Source organism: Equus quagga, chromosome 5, assembly GCF_021613505.1.
Source record: "Equus quagga isolate Etosha38 chromosome 5, UCLA_HA_Equagga_1.0, whole genome shotgun sequence".
Lineage (NCBI taxonomy): Eukaryota > Metazoa > Chordata > Mammalia > Perissodactyla > Equidae > Equus > Equus quagga.
In genome coordinates this window covers 50,429,860-50,457,429 of record NC_060271.1, presented here as the reverse complement: position 1 = coordinate 50,457,429, position 27,570 = coordinate 50,429,860, and the positions used below count along the sequence as shown (strand labels likewise).

Genomic DNA, 27,570 nt, shown 5'->3' with positions numbered 1-27,570 from the left:
TGCCTCTTCATTCTTCCCCCTGCCCTCACTCCCTAGCAAACACTGATCTTTTTACTGTCTCCATACTCCCCTCCAAACACTGATCTTTTTGCTGTTCTGCCTTTTCCATAATGTCGTACAGTTGGAATCAAACAGTATGTAGTCTTTTCAGATTGGCTTCTGTCTTTTTTTTTTTTTTCCTCCTGAGGAAGATTAGCCCTGAGCTAACATCTGCTGCCAATCCTCCTCTTTTTGCTGAGGAAGACTGGCCCTGAGCTAACATCCATGCCCGCCTTCCTCTACTTTATATATGGGACGCCTGTCACAGCACGGCTTGCCAAGCAGTGCCATATCTGCACCCAGGATTGGAACTGGCAAACCCCAGGCAGCCAAAGCAGAATGTGCAAACTTAACCGTTGCACCACCCGGCCGGCCTGGCTTCTTTCTTTAGTCATATGCATTTAAGTTTCCTCCATGGCTTGATAGCTCATTTAGTTTTAGCACTGAATTCTATTCAGTGTCTGGATGTACAGAGTTTATTTATCCATTCGACTACTGAAGCCTCTCAGTTGCTCTCCTTCTTTCTTTCTCTTCCTCTCTCTGTCCTTCCTCTGTCTTCTGCTCTCTCTTCTGTGTCTTTGTCTCTTTTCTTTTTCTCTCTCCTGTCTCACCTTTCTCCCTCTCTCCCTTCCTTTTCCTCTTTCTCTCTCTCATTTCTAATGCCATATGTTTCCTCTTGTTTTCTTCCTCTCCCCTTCTTTCTTCATATTATCTAAGATTATTTGCCAAAAGTGGGTCACCACATCAGAAGGATTCTTACCTTCTGGCCATTGCTATTGCAGAACACATGGAGAAGGCAGAAAGCTACTTACGAGCAATTCACACCTTCTCTCCTTACTCCACTCCTATAAAAGCCAGGTGCAGCCAGGGGAGTGCCCGATAATTGACCACAAAATGCACTTGGAGCCAACTACTTCTGTTCAGTAGAGAAGCCTTTTTCAGGTAATACTCAACCTAGAAATTTTTCTTTTCTCACACACACACACACTCAAAATAAAAATAAAGCTCAAAAAGACAATCAGAAGACAAAGGAAGCCATTCCAGGTAACTTGCAGCTGCTGGAAGTGTTTTTGCAGAACAAGGAGAGGAGGAAGGCCTACTCCCCGAAGTTTCAGAGTAGATCAGTGTAATCAAAAATTGGAAACACAAGTAGCTAGAGCTATAAAAATGTCGTCCATGCAACTTTACTTTTGGAGTCTGACCTGGGAACAATTGTTGGCAGAGACTGATACATCTCTACAAATACCTTGAGCCAGAAAAGTTCCTGATTTGATGCACATGAGACACCTGTAACCTGCACAAGAGTGTGCCAGAATATCCTCGATGCACCTTGTTTTTCCTTATTCTTCTCCCTGCCAGGCCCTCTGCCTCCCTAGCCTTCAGTTCCCATCTATTTGGTTGACCACTAGCTTTGCAATCCAGTGCCTGGTCTGGCCCTGGACTATCTGTGGGGTTCTGACCTCACACACAGGCTACCTTCTGCTTGCTTAACTGTGGTAGTACTCCGCATCATGCAGGGCCTTCCATTTTCATTTGTGTCTGGTCTTCTGACCCCTGGAGCAGCAGGATGGTATAATGGTTAGGGATGACCAGGGTTTAAATCCTGATGTCACCGTTCATCCACGACCCTTAGCAAGTTTCTTACCCTCTCTGTATTACAGTTTCCTCAGCTGCAAAATGTCAATAGACTTAGTGTCTACCTCAAAGAGCTGTTGTGAAGTTAATATCTGTAAAAACCTTACAAAAGTGCCTGGTATAGAGTAGATACTATTTAAGTGGCAGGTATTCCTGACCAACTCTTCAGGCTGAATCCCTTGCCCGACAACCCCATGTGTTCCCTGGGTCATCCAAGCCCAGCTTTTTATCTTATTTCTACATACCACTTCTACCACCATTGTCTTACCTCTGACAATTTGGGAGACTAAGAAGAGAAAAAAGGCCTAAGCATGATTTCTAATTAGGTATTCTCAGCAGTGAGGAGCAGAGTGTCCAATCACTAAGTCAGTATAAGAAAAAGGATGAAGTTTTTCTCAAGTCAATGCCAGTAGCTGTAGAACTTCAAGAAAGGATGCTAACCAATCACCCAGCATGGCATGTCATACAGAAACCAGGATGGTTCTTCATGACCCTGTGTCTAAAGAGGTAACGGTTATAGGCTTTATGGTCTTTCCAGCCACAAATAGACAGATGCTATGTAGAGACTCAGCTGTGTGGTGGTTTTATTTCAGAGTAGATTATCTCTGCCAGCAGAGGTAAGGAGTACCATTAGCAGAGGAAGGTGGTTGCTGATATAGATGGATGGGTGTTAGTCAAGTATACCAACCACCCTAGAGGGTTCTGGAGTGGGCAGACACTGCAGGACACTGTGTGAGTTTGTGCCCTGCATGGTCAGTCTCCCTCCCAGACCTCCTTCCACCCTTCCACCAATTCCTGGCTATAGAGCTCTTTGATGACAAAGGCATAGCATCTGTGACCTAGTTAGAACAGGACTGGAAAGAATTTGAAAAGACACGTGTGTGTGTGTGAATTGTATATAGGTAAAATCGAAGAATGACTCCTTCAGTTGAACAAACATTTATACTATAGGCCCCGTGCTGCACATAAGACTCCACACTTCCATTTGCACTCAAGAAATTCATGGTCCCATGGAAGAGACAAATTCAGACTATATAATGACAAGACGTGAGTATGTTGGGTAGAGGTTAGCCTAGGATGCTGTTGGCAGGGTGAGAGGAATGTGACCAAAGACCAATTCTTGGAGAAGATGATACCTGAAATGATAAGCTGCTATTATTGTTGTCAAGTATCTTTCTGTCTTTCCTGCCAGACCATAAGCTCCTTGTGCAGATGATGAAAGCCCAAAATGACTCAATTTGCCCCTTTCATCTGCAGGGTGGGTTTGGGAATAGACTTTGTAGCCTGGGGTGTATTCATAGACATTCTCACCCTGTGCTTCTTAACCCAGAGGCTGAGTAATCGTGGCAGTGTGCCAGAGGAAGGAGACAACCCAAGTAGCTTTTCTGGAGATTGATGAGAGACAGAGAGAGGGAGAGAAGGAGAAAATGTAAAATTTACCAGCATTTGTGAAAGAAAACACTGATGGAATGCTTTATGTAAAGCCCCAAATCCACAGAACTGTCTTTGCTGTCGGGGTTCTTTGGCAGAGAAGTTTGCATGTGCAGCTGGGCCAAGCCTGCCAGGAGGGCTGCATGCAGGAGGAGGAAAGCTCAAGGCTACCAGCCTCCTTCCTACATAGGGGTCGTTTGAACCTGAGAACTGGGAGTCCCAGATGAGCAAATATGCTCAGGGCAGCTGTCTTCACAGCCTTTCTTCTCTCTTCTTCTTCTTTCTTCTTCTCACCTCTCTATCTTGCAGCTCCCTCTTCATTTTGGACCCTTGGAAGTCCCATTATTTTCTTGTGAGCCCAGTTATGCATTGAAGTTTGTGGTGTTTTAATCAGAATCTGCAGGTGTTTTATAACAGCAGAAGTCTTTGTAATGTCCAGGCCACCACATTGCCACAGTCGAGGTGTCTGGAGAGACTCTTAAAGAGTGAGTGGGACTAACTAGGTGCATAGAGATTCCAAATAGAGTGCTTTTTACAAATTAATTTTGGCAATACCAACTGAAAGTAGAAAAATCTACAACATACCTGTAAAGACACAGGTAAACATGCAGGCACAGAGACTTTATCACGTCCATCTAAAATTTTAGCCAAGAATCAAGTACAATAATACAAACTCACTAGTTAGAAAAGAAGTTGAATCTAAATTGTGTTTCTGGCAGATGGAATAAGTTAAGGTACCTGCTCAGATGGCTAAAGCTTTTTACTAATGTTTGTGAAGAAGATTCTTAAGATTTTTTTTTATCCACCTAGTTTCCAAATAGTTTTTCTCTTCCCACCCCCGCCCCCCACTATGAGAATTACATCCCTGACGTTTGTACTTCAAAGGCCCAGATGAGAGTTCCTCAGAAGACCAGACAGAGCATTTACATCTCAAAGGCACAGGGAAAGAATACAAGGAAGGACTCTTGTTTCCCAAGGCCAGAATGTTTATAATACCTACAAGCCTTTTGAGATGAATAGGTGAGGTTTTGGAATTGGTGAAAAGGATAAGTGGACTTTGAATTCTTTCTGGAGCTGCATCTCAGGTTTTTGCAAAGATTTGTAAGATAAGGGCAGTTGCTCTTAATTCTTCAAAGAATTGGGTCTGAAGCCTCAATGATATAGAGTTCAAACCGCCCATCCAATTACATTATTCTCTGTTTGCTTCTTTATATCAGGGAGAAGATCTTCAACTAAGATAGAAATCAAAAGGATTCCTATGTTCTAGATTTAGAGCTTCATCTTTAGAATGTTTTCCTTTCCCTTTGGGTACATTTAGCTCAGAGAATCCTTTAAAAAAAAGTTCCTATCAGATTCTGAATGTCAGCTTCCAATACGCCTGTCAACGAAAATAATCCATAACCAATCTATAAATGAAAATTTGGGTGAGTTTATTCTGAGCTTAAATCTGAGAATTATAACCCGAGAGAGTCTTTCCACAAAGGAACAGAGCACTCCAAAGAAATGGGGGTATACAGGGTGGTTATATACCCTCAAAGAGTATGTTTCACATATGATTGAAATGTCCCTTTCACAATAGACACGAGACTGCTCTGTCAGCACAGCAATTGATGGAAATGGCAGATAGGTCTGCTGTCTCGGTGAACACAGCAGCTTGGCAGGTCTGTTGCCTTGAGCTGGGAGGTCACAGATGAGCACTGCAATCAGTTCCCAGCCTAAAGAAACATGCTTAATCTTTAAGGAGATGCCAATGTTAGGAGGGGGAGGTAAGTTGCACCTTTATCTCGAAATGTCTAAGCAGATATACAATGCATGCTCAATGGCCACAGTCAGGCCCTTTTGGAACAAAGTCAGGCCGTATTAGGTTTATACCAAATGGCTTCCTCATATATGATGTGGGGTCGGTGAGCCGAGGAGTCAAAAGAAAGATTTCTTAGACTCTCAAGATCTGGCAGTAGTGCTCTTTTATTTAGAGAATAGTATAGAATAGCATGGGGACAGGACCCATGGGCAGTCAGAGCTTCTGTTGCTGCCGCTTCTGCTGCCCCCGCTGGCATGGGGACAGAGCCCATGGGCAGGCAGAGCCGCTGCTGCTGCCCCCGCTGGCATGGGGACAGGACCCATGGGCAGGCAGAGCTGGTGTGTGGGGACAGGACCCACGGGCAGTCAGAGCTCCTGCTGCTGCCCCGAGTTGAGGATTAGGGCTAAATTTAAGGCATGGGTATGTGAGTCATCTCTTTACAAAACAAAGGAAAAAAAGTTAAAATGGTACCAGTGCCGGTAGGGTCTGGCCATTGGGCGGTCCCACAACTTTTAGATAAGAATCAAACCGGATTGAGTAAATGGCAGAAGTCACCACTCAAATATTATCTTCAGCTAAAGACAAAGGAGGATTTTGGGGTGGGGGGTCAGTTACATGAGGTTGCCAGACAGTAAACAACTTAAGTTCTTGCCTTCCCCATTAAGAGTTTCCAGAGATAAGGTCATCCCCCCTTCCTCCTGGTGCAGAGAGGGAGGCATGGAGATTTCCTTCACAAATGCAATTGTCTCTGATCAAAGGGCAAGTAAATTCCACTCCTCGGAGCCTGATTCTCATCTGCAGTTTTAAAATTAACCAGCCTAAAAATCCTCATCATAAACTGCTTTAAATTAAGCAGCCTAAAAATCCTCATCAATATACTCCAATATATCCTATTGCTTGCCATTTCAATTTGTCACAGCCAACTTCTGACCACAGAGCCTTAGAAAATCCTTTCAACTATCTCGTCAGATTTCAACCAAGACAAACAATAAATGTTTCTGGCAGTATTGAACAACCCCCTTTGGATGCAAGAGGCATCCAAAGAGGGTGCAAAGGATACCGTCCTCTGAAGACCCAGGGCCACTCCCAAAGCTAGCTGGAAGAAAGAAAGACTTAGATAGTTTCCCTGAGAGGTGGCAAATAATAGGACCCAGCCACAAGTGGAGTGTAACCCATGTTTCTGTCCTGCCTCATCTAGCCACAAATGGGGTGCAACCCACATTTCTGTCCTGCATGTTTTTCTGCCCCCAACCTGATGGTTGAGCTGCCTGCACATGCAAGAACCAAAAACCTGCATGCCCCAAGCAGGTAGAAAGCCAAGTCAGGTTATCAGGACGTAAAATGGAACACGCAAGAAGGCAATAGCTATTCCTGGGAAAGAAAGGTTAAAATAACCAATAACCTTGGTAAAAAGGATAGGTGGACTTTGAACCATTTTTTGGGCTTCCAGATCCTACCAGTATGTGCATAAGCTGATAAAGATCTGGCAGCCAGGGGTCATAGGCTCCAATAAGGATTCTAAATTCTTCAGAAAACCGTTGGGGATCCTCCCTGGGTTTAGGAAATTCTTTAACTATGGTCCTTAGTTTGGTCTTTGACCAAGAAGTGAAAGATACCTGAAGAGGATTGCCTGCAGCCTTAGTGGTCTTATTTGAAAAGGTAAGTGTTTAATAGTCTCTTCAGAGTAGAAAGGCAATTCAGACAGAGGATTAATAGAAGGATATAGGGGAGAAGTAAGAGCCGCATCAGTCTTATTGTCTTCTGTTGTAGGTACCTCTTGTGTCCTTAATTTTTCATTAGCCTTTTGCAACAAATCTTTCAGTGAGGCTATTTTGGAATCTTGAAGTCTTTTGGAAGCTTCTGCATACCTATTAAAATAGTTATCCCATTCTGTTTCTTTGATTTGGGAAGCCTTGTTTTCAAGTGCAATTCTTAAATGAATGATCTTGTCTAATTGGAACATTCCCCATAATGGCCACTGTAATTCTAGGTTATCTTAATAAGATTTTGCCATTTTTGTCACTATCTACAGCTCCCAAGACCACAGTTCTTAGACATAAAATGAGCAGGTCTGGGGCCGGCCCAAAGGCGCAGTGGTTATGTTCGCATGTTCTGCTTCGATTGCCCGGGGTTTGCCAGTTTGGATCCCAGGTACAGACATGTCACAACTTGGCAAGCCATGCTGTGGCAGGCGTCCCATATATCAAGTAGAGGAAGATGGGCACGGATGTTAGCTCAGGGTCAGTCTTCCTCAGCAAAAAGAGGAGGATTGATAGCAGATGTTAGGGCTAACCTTCCTCAAAAAAAAAAAAAAATGATCAGGTCTGCTGGAAGGTGGTGTCTCAATTCTTTGGCACTTAAGGATCCAATTTCCTTAGCTAAGCCTTTGGTCTCTCAGCGCCAAATTAATATCTAAGAGGGATGTGCCACTGGGTTGGGGATTATGTGGTGCATACCTCATTCGTGGAAATTTTCTTGAGGTTGACAGGTGACCTAGTATCAATCTAACCAGTTCTGTGACCAACTTATCCTAATGCAGGAGTCTTGGAGTTAGGTGTTGAACACACTAACAGCTTTTAAGTGCTCGACTCATGCCCACCAATTTTGTGGCCTTGGCTTCTAGATTCCCATTAGCAATAGCCTTTACCTCATGTCCACATTGACAGAAACCGACAGTAACCCGCCAAGAGAAGGCAATTCCCAATGGAGAACTGGGGACTGGGGAAAGGACTGAACCACCTAACCCCAACAAATGGAGATTGTGGACTGGAATTCCAAGCAAATGGGGGACTGCAGACTGAACCACCAGAAATTCCCAATGTGGAATCTGGGGGCAGAAACAAGGGCTGGGGTTTCCAATCAAATAAGGAACTGCAGACTGAACCGAGGGGCTTGGGTTCCAGGTGGACCCATCTGCTAGCTCAAGCTGACCTGCCCTAGACTGGAGAGCCAATTAGATCGGGAGCCTGACACAAAGAGAGCAGAGCTCAGAACAGAGGGAACTTAGTCATGACCCTCGGAAACAACAAGAAAGACAGAACTCAAAAGGTTTGCAGGTACTCATACCTGTGTTTCTTGTTGTCCCTGAAGCCATCAGACGTTTCCCTCGAATTCCATCACTGCCACCATAACTATTAAAAAACAAAATTCAGCTGAGTAAATTTTAAAGATCTTATTGGCTTTATTGAGCAAGTCATGAGTCAGGCAGCTTTAGACTTTAATAGGCAGACAGGAGTGGAGACAAGGAAGCTATACTAACAAAAAGTGGGTTGGTTATGGCAAAGTCACTTTCCTTTAGGGTATGGCAGATCTGTCAGGCAGATGATCTCACTGCTGCTGACTGGGTAATTCCTGATTGACTAGTTTAAGATTCCATTTTTGAGACAGCCAAAACTGTAAGTAACTTAAGTATTAAGTCTCAGCTTGGTGATGTGGGGCTTAGTGTAACTGACTCCATTTTGGCCCTGTTGTCTTGTTTTTAACAGTAACGAGAGCTTCAACTTCAGACCCAATCCCTCTCAGGGTAAAGAGCTTTGTCCTCATCCTCTTTACTGGGATCTGGCAGATTCTTCCTCCTCTGCAAGCCCAGAAGAATACCCAATCCCACAATGGTCAGATGGACCACAAGTACAGTTCACAGGAGGGAGAGGGCAGTTTGCACTCAGAGTGCCATTCCCTGGGATCCAGGTTTTTAAAAGTGACATATGGCAACAGTACTCCCAGAATTATTGGCAGGGTTAGGGAGAGGCATCTTCTCCTCAGGTTCCTTGCTATCCTGCCCTCATCTTTGGAAAACCAGGCACTGACTAGAGAGGGCCCAGCTCCTCAGTTGACTCAGCTTGGTGCTCAGAGGACCAGAGAGGGGGAAGCTTGCTTCAGAGCATAACTTGTTGATGCCCATTTAAAATAAAGTGCTATTTTATTATCACGTTTTTTCCCCAGTTTTTAGAAACAACCTCTTGCATTTAGCCAGCCTTCCTGATCCTTCACGTAGAGGAATCCAACAATGTCACCTAACAGCATCAATCACTCGAGATTCTTGGAGCTATTCTATTTCTCAGCACTAATTCTGTTCACTCCCTGGAGTTGTTTGCATGAGCCTCTGATTCCAACTCTAGAATGGAAACTTCTTAGACGGAAGGACCATGTCTTCTTCTTTTTTTTTTTTTTAAGATTTTATTTATCCTTTTTCTCTCCAAAGTCCCCCGGTACATAGTTGCATATTTTCAGTTGTGGGTCCTTCTAGTTGTGGCATGTGGGATGCTGCCTCAGCATGGCTTGATGAACGGTGCCATGTCCATGCCCAGGTTCTGAACTGGCAAAACCCTGGGCCACCAAAGCAGAGCGGCGAACTTAACCACTCAGCCACAGGCCAGCCCCAGGATCGTGTCTTCTTTGTCTTTGTTTTTCCCTAAGCTCGGTTTAACACACTGATTTCACAGAGCAAGTTCCCAGTAAATGTTTTAAAAGAGAGAGTAGAAATCATGACTCACATGCCATCAAGTATATATGTTTTTGGAGATGAAACAAGTGACTGGTATGCAGGCCAGGCACATGGGCAGTCTGCTGCAGGCACACAGGAATGGGCACTGGATGGCAGGTGAGAGAGGCCTGTGCTCTGGTCCTGGCTGGCTCTGCCTCAACAAGACCTCATTTGTCTATTCTCACTTCCCTCCCCTCATCCTTAAAGTGATGGAGGAAATTAACTCTCAGCTCCCTTGCAGCTCTCAAGCTGTAGGAGTCTACAAAAGTGGAGGTAATAGCTAACATCCCATTATGAAATCCCAAAAGAAAGCCAAGAGACAAACAGAAAATAGGTGAGTGACGGAACATGCTGGACAGAGCCTGGAATATAAGTTCCTTATGCAATATTTGCATTACACAGACATTTCCTCTTGACTTACTTTAAAGGTGTGGAAAAAGCCAACACAATGCCCTCCCCACGGACCCTGAGGACTCACCTTCCCACTCAGCTGTTGCCTCCATCTTTCTGGGAAAACAACTGCAAGGTGAGTCAGCAACACCTTCCTGGGACATGAGGGAGAGGAAGTCTCTTGAGAGCAACACTCCAGGTCCCAACTCGGAACACCCATCATCATTTTACATCTCCACTCTTTCTGAAGTGTTCAGAGTTTATGAGCAATGGGAGAAAAATGTAAAGCTATACACTCAGCAGGATATTCACCTGAATAGTTTCAAACAAGACATGAAGGCAAAAGCCAGATTGAGTTTTTGGAAAGAATTGGAGAGGAAATGAGTGTCCACTGCTATTTCAGTAAGTCTGGCTGTGAAAGAAGGGGAGAAGGTGGTGACCCAAGGTTGTGGGTCACCTAAAGGCAACAATAAGCAGCTTTTGGACTCAGCACAACCAATACAAGTGTCATACCGTCTGGCTTTGCTGGCTATTAACTACAAGGGGCAATACCCCCAGAAAAGCTATCAGAAATAAGGGGGAAAAAGCCTGCTCTTAAAGGGCCCATGCACAAACTCACTCATTTCAGAAAGCAACCTAAAACCACCAGAAAGAAAATTGCGTGGTCCTTTGGTGAAAAGAAACTCAGTTTATAGGCTCTGGGTGCATGTCAGTGAGAGGTGAGACTTCTCCAGGCTGGGATCACCTCTCCAGTGACTGAGACATTGGCAGCAGCCATTGTTATGACCTAGTACAGGCATGCTGACACAGACACTGGCAGACACCATTGGAGTTCTTCTCCTGGCCTGTTAGTTCAAGGGTCTGCCCCACTAACTAGAGCACTGATTTAACCCAGCTCAGCCAGGGCAAGCACCCTGCTCTAGGGAATGGCCCTGCCCAACAGCAAGCCCTGGATCAACTTGTGGACCCACGAGTTTGGGTATATGAGACCTCTGCTCTGCAGCAGAGTGAGTGGGTACACCTCTGGAGGGCAGGGTGTGCAGGAGTGGTGGGCCTGTGTTGGTGGAGTGTGCGGGGCCTCTACAGCAGGGCAAGTGGGTACACTTCAGTGGTTCAGTTGGGTGCACAGAGCAGGACTGTATTGATGGGGTGTGTGGGCCAGCAGACAATGGGGCTTATCAGCTGCAGCAGACTTGTGTTTCTCAAAGAGCCACATAGGGGATTGGCCCAACCTTCCAATGCCTGAAACAATTGTGTGCTGACATGCCTGGGGCCAACTCCACCTGCCTACACTCCTGAGAGAGCTGACAAAGCCTTACTTACAGCAATTGTAAGCCCCTAAGCCTAGCAACCAGCTACACTGGGGGCCTACTCTCTTAACAGAAAAATTACAGCAAGAATGTGCTATTAGACTTTTCAGCCAACTGTACCAGGGCTCCCTATGCCTAATAAAGTGACTGAAAGGACAATAGCAGCTGCACACAGCTGAGTATTACAACCAGCCAGCCAGGGGGACAGCCTACCCTCCCCAGGCAACTGCAGCAAGAGCAACCCTGCTACAACAGAAGGACACACGTAGCCCACACAGGGGACACTCCTGGAATATTTGGAACTGATGATAAGAGGAAGTACACTACTGGACCTTGTAAGGCATTCTTACACATGGCCACTTCTCCAAGATCAGGAGACATAGCTGACCTACCTAATATATAGATATAAGCACAGAGAAAGAGATAAAATGAGGAGACAAAGAAATATGTTCCAAATAAGGGACCAGAACAAATCCTCAGAAAAAGAACTAAATGAAACAGAGATAAACAATCTACCTGATAAAGAGTACATACTAATAGTTATAAGGATGCTCACTGGTCTTGGGAGAAGAATGGATTAATTCAGTGAGATCTTCAACAAAGAATTAGAAAATATAAAAAAGAACAAATCAGAAATGAAGAATACAATAATGAAAATGAAAAATTCACTAGAGGAACTCAATAACAGAGTAGATGATACAGAAGAATGGATCAGTGACCTAGCAAAAGACTAGAGGAAATCACCCAATCTAAACAGATAAAAGAAATAATTTAAAAGAACAAAAATAGTCTAAGGGACCTTTGCAAAAACATCAAGCACACTAACACCCATATGATAGGTATCCCAGAAGGAGAAGAGAGACAAAGGGGCAGAGAAACTATTTGAAGAAATAAAGCTGAAAACTTTCCTAACCTAGGGAAGGAAATAGACATCAGGTACAGGAAGCACAGAGAGCACCAAACAAGATGAACCCACAAAGGCCTACACCAAGATGCATTATAATTAAAATGTCAAAATTAAAGATAGAGAGAGAATCCTAAAAGCTGCAAGAGAAAGGCAAGAAGTTACACAAAAAGGAAACCCCATAAGGCTTTCAGCTAACTTATCAGCAGAAACATTATGGGGTAGAAGGGAGTGGTATGATATATTTAAAGTGCTGAAAGGAAAAAACCTACAGCCAAGAATACTCTACCCAGGAAGGTTATCACTCAGAATGGAAGGAAAGATAAAGAGTTTTCCAGACAAGCAGAAACTAAAGGATTTTATCACCAATAAACCAGCCTTACAAGAAATGCTAATGGGACTTATTTAAGTGGAAAAGAAAAGACCACAAATAGGAATAAGAAAATTATCACACACGTGCGCAAAAAAAAAAAACAATAAAGTCACTGTTAAGGGCAAATATACAGTAAAGGTAGCAGATCAACCACCTATGAAGGTAATATGAAGGTCAAAAGATGAAAGTAATACAATTATCTATTTCCATAATAAGAGGGTAATAGATGCACACACAAAAAAAGAGGTTGAATATGATATAAAAAACATGAAATGTGGGAAGAGGGGAGTAAAAGAGTAAAGTTTTTTTCAAGAGGTCAAAGTTAAGAGACCATCAGCTTAATACAATTGCTATATATGTAGGTTATTGTATATGAACCTCATGGCAACCACAAACCAGAAACCTATAATAAATACAGAAAAAATTAAGAGAAAGGAACTCAAACATGATACTAAAGAAAGCCATCAAACCACAAGGGAAGAGAGCAAGAGAAGAAAAAAGGAACAGAGAAGAACTACTAAAACACCCATAAAAAAAGCAGCAAAATGGCAATAAGTACATACTTATCAATAGCTACCTTAAATGTCAATGGACTAAATGATCCCATCAAAAGGCATAGGTTGGCTGATTGGATTTAAAAGAATACCCATAAATATGCTGCAAACAAGAGACAGACTTCAGACCTAAAGACACACACAAACTGAAAGTGAAGGGATGGAAAAAGATACTCCATGCAAATGACAATGAAAAGAAAGCTGAAGTAGCAATACTGATGTCAGACAAAATAGACTTTAAAACAAAAACTGTAACAAGTGACAAAGAAGGGCACTACATAATGATAAAGGGAACAATCCGACAAGAGGACATAACACTTGTAAATATCTAGGCACCCAACACAGGAGCACCTAATATATAAAGCAGTTATTAACAGACACAAAAGTTGAAAAAGATAAGTAACACAATAATAGTAGAGGACTTTAACACTCCACATACACCAATGGACAGACCATCCAAACAGAAGATCAGTAAGGAAACATTGGCCTCAACTGACACGTTAGACCAGATGCACTTAGTAGATATATACAGAACATTCCATCCAAAAACTGCAGAATACACATTCTTTTAGAATGCACATAGAACATTCTACAGGATAGATCATATATTAGGCCACAAAGAAAGTCTCAATGAATTTAAGAAGATTGAAATATTAACAAGCATCTTATCTAACCACAACAGTATGAAACTAGAAAACAGCTACAGGAGGAAAATTGGAAAAGCCACAAATATGTGTATATTAAACAAAACACTACTGAACAACGATTGGGTTAATGAAGAAATCAAAGGTGAAATCAAAAAATACCTGGAGACAAATGAAAATGAAAATATGACATGCCAAAATTTATGAGATACAACAAAAGCAGTTCTAAGAGGGAAGTTGATAGCAATATAAGCCTACCTCAACAAACAAGAAAAAGCTCAAATAAAAAATCTAACAGTGCACCTAAAGGAATTAGGAAAAGAAAAATCAGCAAAGCCCCAAATCAGAAGAAGGAAGGAAATAATAAAAATCAGAGCAGAAATAAATGAAATAGAGGCCAAAAAACAATAGAAAACAAATCAATGAAACGAACTGCTAGTTCTTTGAAAAATAAACAAAATTGACAAAACTTTAGCTGGACTCAACGAAGAAAAAAGGGAGATGGTTCAAGTAAATGAAATTACAAATGAAAGAGGAGAAATTACAACAGACACCTCATAAAGATTATAAGAGAATACTATGAAAAGCTCTACATCAACAAATTGGATAATCTAGAAGAAATGGATAAATTCTTAGAATCATGCAACCTGCCAAAACTGAATCAAGAAGGAATAGAAAATCTGAATAGACCAATCACCAGTAAGGAGATTGAAATAGTAATCAAAAATCTCCCCAAAAATAAAAGTCCAGGACCAGATGGCTTCCCTGGTGAATTCCACCAAACATTCAAAAAAGGCATTAAGTCCTAATTATACCTATACTTCTCAAACTCTTTCAAAAAATTGAAGGGGAGGGGAGGTTTCCTAACTCATTCTATAAGGCCAACATTACCCTGATACCAAACCCAGACAAGAACAACACAAAAATAGAAAATTATAGGCTGATATCACTGAAGAACATCAATATAAAAGTCCTCAATAAAATACTAGCAAATATAATACAACAATACGTTAAAAAGATCATACACCATGATCAACTGGGTTTCATTCCAGGGATGCAGGAATGGTTCAACATCCGCAAATCAATCAACGCAATACAATCACATTAACAAAATGAAGAATAAAAATCACGTGATCATCTCAATAGATGCAGAGAAAGCATTTGAGAAGATATAGCATCCATTTATGATTAAAACTTGGAATAAAATAGGTATAGAAGGAAGGTACCTCAACATAAAAATGGCCATATATGACAAACCCACAGCTAATATCATACTCCACAGAGAAAAACTGAAAGGTATCCCTCTATGAACAGGAACCCAGATAAGGATGCCACTTTCACCACTTTTATTTAACATAGTATTGGAAGTACTAGCCAGAGTCATCAAGCAAGAAAAAGAAATAAAAGGGATCCAAATTGGAAGGAAGATGTAAAACTGTCACTATTTGCACTGACATGGTTTTACATAAAGAAAACCAAAAAGAATCCACCAAAATTTTTAGAAATAATAAGTGAATATGGTAGAGTTGCAGGATACAAAATCAACATGCAAAACTCAGTTGTGTTTCTATACACTAACAACAAAGTAGCAGAAAGAGAAGTTAGAATACAATCCCATTTACAATTGCAATAAAAAGAATAAAATACCTAGAAACAAATATAAACAAGAGGTGAAAGACCAGTACACTGAAAACTGTAAAACATTGTTGAAAGAAGTTGAAAAAGACACAATGAGATAGAAAGATATTCCATACTCTTAGATTGGAAGAATTAACATAGTGAAATGTCCATACTTCCTAATGTAATCTACAGATTCATTGCAACCCCTATCAAAGTGCCAATGACATTTTTCACAGAAATAGAACAAAGAATCCTAAAATGTATATGTAACTACAAAAGACCTCAATAACAAATAAATAAAATAAATAAAAATAAAAATAACAAAGAAATCCTGAGAAAGAAGAACAAAACTGGAGGCATCACACTCCCTGATTTCAAAGTATACTACAAAGTAATCAAAACAGTACAGTTCTAGCACAAAAATAGACACACAGATCAATGGAACAGAACTGAGAATTGAGAAATAAACCCACACATCTATGAACATTAATTTTTGACAAGGGAGCTAAGACCATACAATGGAGAAAGGAAAGTCTCTTCAATAAATGGTGGGAAAACTGTACAGTCACATGCGAAAGAATGAAAGTAGATTACTATCTTACAGCATACACAAAAATTAACTCAAAATGGATTAAACTTGAAGGTAACACCTGAAACCATAAAACTTCTAGAAGAAAACATAGGCAGTAGACTCTTTCACATCAGTGTTAGCAGTATATTTTCAAGTACCATGTCTGACCAAACAAGAGAAACAATAGAAAAAATAAACAAATGGGACTATATCAAACTAAAAAGCTTCTGCACAGCAAAGGAAACCATCAACAAAACAAAAAGACAATCTAACAATTGGAAGAAGATATTTGCAAACCATATATCTGATAAGGGGTTACTATCCAAAATATGTAAAGAACTCATACATCTCAACAACAAAAAACTAACCACACAATTTAAAAATGGGCAAAAGATCTGAACAGATATTTTTCCAAAGAAGATATCCAGATGACCAACAGCCACATAAAAAGATGTTCAACATCATTAATTCTTAGGGAAATGCAAATCAAAACTACAATGAGATATCACCTCACACCCATCAGAATGGCTATAATTAACAAGACAAGAAATAACAAGTGTTGGAGAGGATGTGGGGGAAAGGGAACCCTCATACACGGCTGGTGGGAATGCAAACTGCTGCAGTCACTATGGAAGAAAGTATGGAGTTTCCTCAAAAAATTAAGAATAGAACTACCATACTATCCAGTTCTTCCACTGCTGAGTATTTATCCAAAGAACATGAAAACACAAATGCATAAAGATATACGCACCCCTATGTTCATTGCAGCATTATACACAATAGCCAAGACTTGGAAGCAACATAGGTGCCCATCAAGGGACGAATGGATGAAGAAGATGTGGTATACATACACAATGGAATACTACTCAGCCATAAGAAATGATGAAATCCAGCCATTTGTGACAACACGGATTGACCTTGAGGGTATTATGCTAAGTGAAATAAGTCAGAGGGAGAAAGTCAAATACCATATGATCTCACTCATAAATAGAAGATAAAAACAACATAGAGACAGAGATTGGGTTGGTGGTTACCAGAGGGGAATGGGGCAGGGAGGGGGGTAAAAGGGGTGATTAGGCACATGTGTATGGTGATGGATGGTAATTAGTCTTTGGGTTGTGAACATGATGTAATCTACAGAATTCAAAATATAGTGATGTACACCTGAAATTTATATAATGTTATAGTCCAATGTTACCTCAATTTAAAAAAAGAATAAAAGAAATACTCATTTTATTACCAATAAAAAAAAAGAACCTGTAGCCACAAGCCTCCTTTCTCAAGGGTTTGAGGATCAAATTAGTACTTCTCGCATTGTCCAAGAAACTGCAAGCTAAGAACTTAGCATAAGGTGGTCTCCATTGCCAGTGTCTCCAGGACGCCTGACAGAAGCAAATACAGATTCTCTCTGGAGGGCCATAGCTTCACCTTGGGCCTGACAGTTTTCCCACTTGAGCTTTCCATCTCACGTTACAAAATACACAAAGGAACAAGCTACCATGAGAGAGTATCTGCAGAAAGAGAGCAGAGTTAGACCTCAAGAGCGTCAGATGATAAACTTAGCAGATATGGAAACAAAAGAAAAATGTCTAAGTTGCATAAGGAAATGAAAGATTGAATTAAAAATAAAGTAATAAGATACTATTTTTTAAAACAGAATTTTTTACTAAATTTATTAAATAAACAGGATTTCTATAACAGAAAAAATATACAGTTATTTAATTTAAAAACTCAAGAATAGGTAAAGTGCAGAAGAGATACAGCTAAAGAGAGAGTTAGTGAACTTGGAGAGAGAGATGGGATGAAGTTTTGAGGAGACAGGAAAGAAAGGAGTCTTGTGGTTGGAGCTGAGATATATGAGAGGAAGCAAAGAAGAGATTAATAAAATGATTATCAAGAAGCAATGAAGTGAAAGCCAACCGGAAGTTTAAAAATTTAAGAATTCATGTGGATTTTAAAATCCCCACATGCAGAAGCACCAGGGCTGGTCAGGAGGCAGAGGGAGTGAGGGTAAAACGCGGGCGAGAGCTTTTATTGCGGTTTCTGAAGGAAGAAATGGGTGAGACAGCTCAGCAGGTTTAGGATTGGGTAGGTTGAATGATTTCAGTGGGCTCTGGGGCATAGGGATTGTCGTCTGGTCCTGGCCCTGGGGTGATTAGAGCAGCTAGACAGTGGCTCAATGTGTGAGAGCCCAAGAAGGGATGTGTTTGAGGTGTGGGCTCTGGATTGGTTAGTTTGCATGTGAAAAGTGAGGTTGATGGTGAGCTGTTTACTCTCTCTAGGAACTGGCTAACCCTAGGAGGGGCAGTTCATCCAGCACCAAAAAGACCCCAAGAAGTCAAAGGATCAGAATACAGAAAATAAAAGACATGGTTAATAGAATGCTATTGACATTTTGGGCCAGATAATTCTTTCTTGGGGATGGGGCTGGGTACTGTCCTGTGCATTGTAGAATGTTGAGCAGTATCCCCGGCCTCTACTTCTTAGATGCCAGTAGCACTGCCACCCCCAGTTGTGACAACCAAAAATATCTCCAGACATTACCAAATGTCCACCCCTAGCAGGCAAAATCATTCCAAACTGAGAAGCACCATTTTAGGGTAAAAAATCAGCATAGCATTAAAATGGCTAGTCGTGGATCTAAGACAGCTAGTCAATAAGGCCACTTTGAGATTGATGCTGTTCGAATGTGAGTTAAGTACCTAGAAGTCACAATGAGATAAAAGGTCAGATTTGGTTAAAATGAAAGACTGGGAGAGTGGAAGGATACAGGGTTGTGATCAAAATGAAACCTAATGGGATGCTTAGTAGAGGAAGAGTTGAAGTGATTAGAGATGAAAATAGTAGAGTCAATGAGGCCAGAAAGAAAAATTGCTATTTTCTTTCACCATGGCCCAAACTCTTAAATCGTGAAGCTTCCTGCTTCAGGTCATAGTTTCTAGAGAAAGATTAGACTCTGACACCATGGGGACATGAGAAGTCAGGCTACTTCATAGGAGTGAGTTAGGAATAGAGAGCAGAATTGGCAGAGAAGCAGGGACAGCCAGAAGAGAGGGAGGTCGCAAGGCCAAGTCGAATTGCTGCACAGCAGACCTGAACAGGGTGTGTGCAACCACCTCAGGGTGGATCAGCCTAAATGAATTCTGTGAAAATTCACTTTTTGTACCTTCTTTTCACCCACTCCTCTTCTGACCCCAAAGTTCCTTTATGTAGCTCGAAATGCCAAAGGCTGTATGGTTTCCTACTACCATTTCCAAAGGATGAATCAAGTGCTTCCCGACCCTGGTACCTGGGAAGAGTATTTTGAAACCTTCATCAGTGGAAAAGGTAAAGGATAATCCTTCACACATTTGCATTCCCACTCCAGCTAGGGTCACCTAGGAATCACACATAACATTTCGACTCCCTAGAATGTTGTGTGCCTCCTTAGACGTGTCATACCACAGACTGGGACTGGGCGGAACAGGCTGGTTACTCTCATAGTGAATACCCACAGCCCTAGCAAACAGCTCCCACCTGGTTTGAATCACCTGACCTGCAGAGTCACCCTCACTCCAAAGGGTATCTCTATCCCAATAAGATGGCATATGTGATTACGAATAACAAATGTGAAGCCGCTTTAGGTAGCATGTTAGGATAAATTATCCCAAGCCCGTCTCATTCCACCTTACCCTCAAAATCAAACAGATCAGCACTCCTAGGTTATATCTGATCCACAATTTGTTTTTTTCTCTTTCCAACACACTTCAGGTAAATAAAATTCCTATCGGAAGGTTTTGTATGATCCCTGTATAGACGGTTCTGTTTCCTGTGTCTGTTACAGTGGGTTGGGGTTCCTGGTTCGACCATGTGAAAGGATGGTGGGAGATAAAAGACAGATACCAGGTTCTCTTCCTCTTCTATGAGGACATGAAGAGGGTGAGTAAAGGCCCTTCTGAAGAACCACTTCAGACCCAGGTACAGAGAAATCCCAAGCTGTTTCAGGTGCTTCTGGGAGGGACATCCTGAAGAATTTAAGTGTGTACTTGTGATACCTTCTTGCGGTCCAATGTAATGTTATCTTCGCCACAGGACCCGAAGTGTGAAATTCAGAAGGTGGTGCAGTTCATGGGAAAGAGTTTGGATGAAACAGTGCTAGATAAAATTGTCCAGGAGACGTCATTTGAGAAAATGAAAGAAAATCCCATGACAAATCGTTCTACAGTTCCCAAATTTATTCTGGACCAGTCCATTTCCACCTTCATGAGAAAAGGTTTGTGGGGCCTCAAATAATATGTAAATATAAGTATAAATCAAATACCCAGTTTGTCTAGTAACAACCTGCCTGCCTCTTAGCGAGATGTTAGGTTTTATTAATTTCAAGACAACGCATTTAGACTGTTCATAATATCTGCTGCTAATAAGGTTGAGGATTTAATCTTGCTATAGAAGAGAGCTCTCTGGGGTATTTGGTTGCAAGGAGCAGAGAGTCCCTCTAGCTAGCCCCCATACAAGGGGCTTGTTATGAGGATTCACATGGAGAAGCAAGGGAAATGTAGGCTCATAGACAATTAAGAGCGGGAGCCATTCTTGGTCCAGACCTCACAGGGCTCCCTGGATCTAAGGGTCGGAGCCTCAGCAGCAGGAGGTTATGGTTCTCTACTCTAACGCTTTCCCACTGACAGGACTCAGCTGCTTTCTACGTGTCTATTATGAGTGCCTTTCTACACTGACCAGACTCCTGTCTCTACCCCATTATACCTTTTTCCTACTTTATAGCTTTCCTGACTCAGTTTCTGCTCATAACTTGTCTTGACCATGGCCCAGACCTACTCTCCACCATGGTTTTTAACTACAACTACTGCTGAGAACTGCCTCATTCTCTTAACATTTCTTAGCTGCAGTTCCCAAAAGAGGAATTCTAATTGGCCCAGCTAATATTTTTTAAGGAAAAGAAAGCTTTATTACTTTTTAGTTTAAAAAGTAATACATGTCATTGTAAAAAACTACATCAATACAGAATTATGCACAAAAAAAGTTCTCTTCACCAAAACCCTGCTCCTCAGAAGTAACCACTAACAGTATAGAAGTCCCCTCCTTCTCTGTTTTATAAACACATAGTTTTCTTTTTCACAATGGTGGAACTGTGGTGTACATACTGCTTTGCAGCTTCTTTTCTTCTTTTTTTTTCTTTTTAACACATGATTGAATTTATATTGTGGTATTTTCCAACCTACAACAGGCTCCCACGCTACCGAAACAAAGCAAAGAATTCCACTCTTATCTCATCAGATAATTCCTAGTGATGATTTGGCAAGTAGCCCTTCTTCAGAACCACACATACTCATCTTTCTATACACTCTCCTTCCCTCAGGTTTGCACATAACAAAGATATATACTATGACGAAAGCTTGCTCCCTAAAACCCAAAATGTGGTCAAGCTATACACTTTGCTCACCAGAATATCAGACATCCCTCCCGGGCCAGACATGTAGGTCCATGTAGCTCACTATTTTTAGAGGGCTCGTGTTGTACCAAAGTATGGATACATCATAATTTATTCAACTATTCCCCTAGTGATAGGCACTACAATTATTGTCATTTTCAATTTTTTTGTCTTTATGAATAATGCTAGAGTGACCATCTTTGGGCATATGTTCTTATGTCCTGATGCTTTTATTTCTGTTGCATAATTTTCCAGAAGAAGCATTGGTGGGACAAATACTATTTCCCCTTTTTAGACTTATTTTTTCTTTTCTAGGGGAAGATTCACCCTGAGCTAGCATCTGTTGCCAATCTTCCTCATTTTTTTTCTTCCCAAAGCCCCAGTACAAGGGGTATCCTACTTGTAAGTTGTTCAAGAAAAGGGTGCTTAGTGCATACAGGTTCTCACCTGCATTATCAACTCCCTCATCGTGGAATATCACACTGGTCATCCTAGCTCCTCTCTGTGAGCCACCACCACAGCACGGCAACTGACAGACAGGTGGTGCGGTTTCACAACGGGGAAGCAAACCCCAGCTGCCGAAGCAGTGAGCACCGAAATTTGACCACTGGGCCATCAGGGCTGGCTCTAAAATTATTTTAATAGTTACTGCTTAGTAAAAAATCATATCTCATTCATATTATTCCCAAAAGGCTTTTTTATTAAGATCTTATTTATATACAAAAATGCACAGCTCTTAAGTGTACAGATCAAGTTTTGATAAAATGTATACACCCAATAACCAGCACTCCAATCAAGATACCAGACATTTTCCTCACCCCAGAAAGTTCCCTGTCATACCCCTTTCCAGTCAAACTCTACCCCTAGACAACCACTGTTGTAATTTCTGTCACTACAGATTGATTCTCCCTGCTCTTAGATTTCATATAAATGAAATCATACAGTATGCACTTTGTTGTGTCTGGTGTCTTTTGTTCAATGTAATGTTTTGAGATTCCTCCATGTGGCTGTGTGTCAATGATCCTTTCTTTTTCATTTCTGTTTAGTAGTCCATTATGTGAATATACCACAGAGGGGGCCAAATCACTAGCTCCTTTGGGTCAATTGTCCACCCAATTTAAGAGGCCATTCACCTGCATATAGCACCATAGGGCAGCTTCTCAGAGCAGAGAGCTGCAGGTGGATGGGTATCCATTGAAGGGGAAGTTGGGTAAGGCAGGCATGTTGACAGTCACCCCAATTCTTTCCTCAGGCCAACAAAACTCTGAATCAGAGAATGACACTCCTTTCTGGGCTTTCTTCTTCTAGGAACTGTCGGGGATTGGAAAAACCACTTCACTGTAACTCAGAATGAGAGATTTGATGAAATCTATAGGCAAAAGATGGAAGGAATCTCAATAAACTTCTGCATGGAACTCTGAGTAAGACGTAAATAAAAAGGTGATGACAAGAATGCAGATGCTATCTTCAATCCTTCAACCCTAGCCAAAAGAATCTCTGAAAGCATATTGTAAATGTATATGATTGTGGTACCAACTATCTCTGTGATTATTAACAGTATGTACCAACTTAGTTTTTTAAAAAGACCATGTTTAATGCTTATTTTCTCAATCATTCTTTCCAAAGTAAGAAATAGGATGGCTTAATAAACTAAGTAAAATACAAGACTTGAATACTGCAAGGATTTTTTCAAACCTCTGTTATTCTGGAAAGCATATCCTAGTTTTCTAGTCTATGATATAATAATACCTTGAGTATAAGCATGCTATATTAGGTTATATCTAGATTAATAATATGAAATTTCTAACGTCTGCACTGGCCATTCAAGGAACTCTAGGCATACTAGGTCCTGGGGTTCCACCTGACTGTTATGGGAAGGGACACTTTGAGGGCAGTGCTGGTGCAGCCAGCCCCGAGGACACCTGGTCTGAGGGCCTTGCCTGGTGGTGGAGAAAAAAAGGGAAGAGCACAGAGGGGAAATGCCAGAAGACCAAAACCCAATTCAAGGAGACATGGTGCTAGGTTGTATAGAAAACATAAAGCTCAAGGGTAGCCTTTTGGAAGTCCAAGTTGTATCCTGGTAAAAGCAGAGAATAGGAGACAGGGAGCAGCATCAGTAAGTCGGCAGGCGTGGTTGTCAGGCTTGGAGATAACTGAGTCTCTCCTTCAATTCCGTGCCCTCAGGGGAGCCCCTGTAACCAAGCTGGCACCCTTTTCACCGTCTTCCCACCTTATCCCCAGCTGTAGCCCTGTTGCTCTGTATTTACTTGTCAATTTACTTGTCTATTTCCCCACTAGACAGTAAATCGTTTTGTGTTCAGTTCCATATCTTATTCAACCTTTACCCCTAGTATCTAGTGCAGTGCCTGGCACATAATATATGTCCAGTAAGTACTTGTTGAATGAGCAAGTAAATGCATGATGAATGACTTCAGAAAGGCAGGCACATTTCACATCACAAATTCCCAACTTTTAATCCCAACTACTAGCATTCCAAAGCTCAGGGAAGCAGGAGCAATTCACCTGGGGAGAGGAAATTAGAGGGTGTGTTAAGCCAACTAAAATTCTGACTGATTTTTATTATCACCTTCCTCTGGAAATTCTAAACAATGTCAGTGATAAAATATTCCTCTCAGGAACAAAAAAAGAACCTTCTATTGGCCTAAATTCTAAACAATTGCTTGGTTACTACTGAGTTTTAATCATATATATGAAAGCTTCAAATTAGCACCTTTTTATTTTGTAAAAAAGTTGTCTGTATTCCCCATAGATTGTAATTTTAGATTGTACATTTTTGCTTTTTGGTTCTGTCTTCTTCACCTTCTTATAGATGTTAATTCACAGAACCCCAGGCCGCTATAACTCTGACACAGGTGTGCAGCTACACCTGCTTCTTTATCAGGGTACATTCATAACAGTTCAGAATCCTTCAAGCTCACGTCAGGTGCACTTTTGTCCCTATTATATGAATAATCCTGCATTCAAACAGTGATAGATTCAGAATAAACAATTGATAGCACAATGATTGTAGAGACAAAGAAGCAGAACTCGAGTCTCTTCAATTCTGTCATTCTATGTAAGTCCTGGGAGTTTTTGTTTGTATTTAGAATTTAAAATAGTGAAATTTAAAAGTGTAATCTGCAGGGTATAAAACCTTTGTTTATTCAGTGCAAAGTTTTGTTCATACAGGAAATCGCTCACTGATTTTGAATATCTTTACAACTGAAATGTACTTTCTTTTCTAATTATTAATCATTTGTTTTAAAATTCAAGAATGAATTAAGAAAATGAAACACTACATCAGTGGTATGCTTTAGTAATTGTCTCAATTGTATTTTTTATAGACATTTTAGTTTTGTTAAAATTGACTCATTCTGACTTTTTTTACTGTAATGAGTCTATATACAAAGTTGAATTTAAAGAAGTTTCACTGACTACATTTCTTTACTGACCTTTATTATTATTTGTTTCTCTTTATAATTAATACCGAAAGAATTTTATGGTATACCTGAGGGAAGCAGTTAAGAACAATGATTTGCCCCAGGGTCAGTTCTGGTCCCAACTCACAAACTGCGTATGGTTTGTTTGTGGTTTATTTGCTTGTTTGAACTCTTTCCTTTCCTCTCACTAGCTGGGAACTAAACAGACCAACTTTGAGTTTTAGTACATCAAAGAGTTTTGAAGGCTAATGCTGCAAGGCTACATGGGGCTTACTAGGACACGGTATAAACAAGGTCAAGGATGAACAGCTGCCCTGCTGGTAAAACACAGTGTTTTGCAACATGGCCTGCTCTCACCCTGCTCGGTCAGGGAGTGATCAAACAGAGAGCAGAAAAACGAGAAATAAAACCATCCCCAGGGGATTCAGTATTTAAGCAACAAGCCAAGCTGAGAAGTGGCATACCCTCTCCCCCACATGCTAGTATGTGTTAATAGCCAAAAAGGAACGATTTTAAGATGTTTCTTTCTTCCTAGACACAGTTACAGCCATCATTCATTCATTCATTCATTCATTCATTCATGACTGAACACCAACTATGTGTCCAGCACTGTGTGAATGCTGGTGATACAGTGGTGAACAAGCCCTTTTCCCACAGATTTTGCTGTCCAGTGAGTGAGACAAACATCAGGAAAGTAAGGACTCACACACATAGTCACCAGTTAAGGCAAGTGCCACAAGGGAAGGCCACAGTCCTTTCAGAGTACATAGCACATAAACTGTGATTGGGACTTGAGGGATCAGCTTCCCTGAGAAGAAGTGGCCCTTCCTGGGTGCTGAAGCATACATTAGTGTAACCAGGAGAAGAGGACAGACAGAGAGAGGGAGCTACAGGAAGAGGCTCTTGGTGGAGGCGTGTGCTGCCTGTTTGAGACCCAGAAGGAAGGGCTGTGAGGGAAATGCAGTGAGCTCAAGGGACAACAGACAAAATGAGGTTGGAGAGAGAGAGGTGGGGTGAGTGACCAGGGCCTTGACAGTCATGCAAAGGATGTTGGTCTTTATCCTAAGAGCAGTGAGAAGCCACCAAAGACTCTAAGCCAGAACGTGATATACTCAGACTAGCACTTCAACATGTCCACTGTGGGTGGGTGGAGCGTAGAGACAGGATGTGAGTCGGGGTAGGGGCAGAGGGCCACAGTACTGTCCAGTTGAAAGGGCCAAGGAGCAGCTGTGGGCATGGAGCTTTCAGGGGTCAGGCAGGAAGCCGAGCTCCTCCTTTAGCCTCTAGCACACTGTTTACAAAAGTGGAAGATGAACTCTAACACTGATTTGTAGGACGCAGTTCCTTGTAGAGTATCTTTTTCATTTTAATTGCACAAACATTTCTCTAGTACTTACTATGCTAAATACTACCAAAGACTAATGAGAAGAGAAAAAAGAAAAAGGGAAGATCTGGATTATCAAGCTTCAGAACAGTAGGTGATATATGACAGTCACAGATCTCCATGAAAAGGAAGCTGTGGTCTGAGATAGTTAACAGCTCTTTGTCAGGACTGCTTTTCGTATTCAGCAATACGTCTAACCCAAGGGATACAACTTCGTCAAGGTCTCAGTGGCTGACACAGGACAAAACTTGCTTGAGCTGGGGCTGGCCCCGTGGCCGAGTGGTTAAGTTCGCGCGCTCCGCTGCAGGCAGCCCAGTGTTTCGTTGGTTCGAATCCTGGGTGCGGACATGGCACTGCTCATCAGACCACGCTGAGGCAGCGTCCCACATGCCACAACTAGAAGAACCCACAACGAAGAATATACAACTATGTACCGGGGGGCTTTGGGGAGAAAAAGGAAATAATAAAATCTTAAAAAAAAAAAAAAAACTTGCTTGAGCAGGTTGCTGTGAGTCACAGCCTCCAAAGACCAGGATGATGTTAGTCAGGTTGTTGGGTGTCTGTAGCAAGTCACTTGGGTAGTTTTCTCTGTTCTGCCTGGTCAGTGGCATCGTTGGAGGGGCCAGAACAGAGGCTGGCCTGTGCACAGGCCATTCAGCACCAAAAAGGCCCTACCGTCTCTTGCCTCTTTTCCCAACCACACCTTTCCCACTCCTCTTCCCATAGTCAAAGTACAAGCTAGCTAACCTTGAAATGAGCGTACTAAAAACACCTGGGAAATGTAGCGCACCTTTAGGCACAAGCATTTCCTGTTCCCCTGACAAGAGAATACTTAAATAGATATTCAAGAAAAGAATACCATGGTATAACTGTGCAAGGTACTACTGAAGATTGGTTTATAACAAAGAAGAAGGGGTGGGGAGTGGGAAGGAAAAGAGAAAAGGAAACCCCACATGACCAATGTAAGTTGTTTCAGGCCCTTTCATCCAGTTATGGAGACAGTCGGAATACAGCTCGGACAAGGCACAGTGAGATATGTTCTCAGGTCACCTGTTCAGAGCGGGCCGAATTAGTGTACTGATAGTGCTCCCCTGCACTTGTCACAGTGAGGTCAAATAGAAATCACAGTGCCAAGGCTGCAGTCATCAGCACTGCAAGTTCAACCAACCACAACCACTGCTCTCCAGTGGGCCAGCAGCTAGAATCTTCCCCAAATCAGACAAGTTTGCACACTCTTTCATAGCTCCATTTCTGAAAATCTCTACTGAGACAACCTGCAACAACTGAAATAAAAAAGTTTGCCCTGTCTTTTTTGTGTTCTTTTGTTTTATTTCAAAACACCATTTCCAATGGATCCAGAGAGGAAAGGTCAACCTCAGCACCCCAAAATGGATGAGGTGGAGGGAATTTTGTTAACCACAGCCACATATGCCTTTTGGGATAAAATCTGGGACTTCCAGGCTAGGCTCCATGATCTTATCATTGCCACAAATCCTAAAGCAGTTGTGTAAAATTGTTCAGGAAGATAGGGAGGCAGGTGTGGGAAGTCAAAGAACACATCTAAGA

General features: G+C 41.6%; 1 protein-coding gene across 4 annotated transcripts in view; it reads left to right on the top strand.

Moving 5' to 3' along the window:
- LOC124239957 (sulfotransferase 1C2) overlaps positions 1–23,314 on the top strand; it is a 38,935-nt gene extending 15,621 nt beyond the window's left edge. For 2 of the 4 annotated variants that reach the window (XM_046662483.1, XM_046662486.1), the window contains 5 exons: positions 9,818–9,915; positions 18,956–19,082; positions 19,579–19,673; positions 19,827–20,007; positions 22,489–23,314. In XM_046662483.1, the coding sequence (XP_046518439.1) occupies positions 9,818–9,915; positions 18,956–19,082; positions 19,579–19,673; positions 19,827–20,007; positions 22,489–22,601 (614 nt within the window). In that variant the 3' untranslated portion in view covers positions 22,602–23,314. Of the gene's footprint in view, positions 1–9,817; positions 9,916–18,955; positions 19,083–19,578; positions 19,713–19,826; positions 20,008–22,488 lie in introns of all 4 variants that reach the window. The other 2 variants (XM_046662482.1, XM_046662484.1) reach the window with 1 other exon arrangement.
- Positions 23,315–27,570: the final 4,256 nt, after the last annotated feature.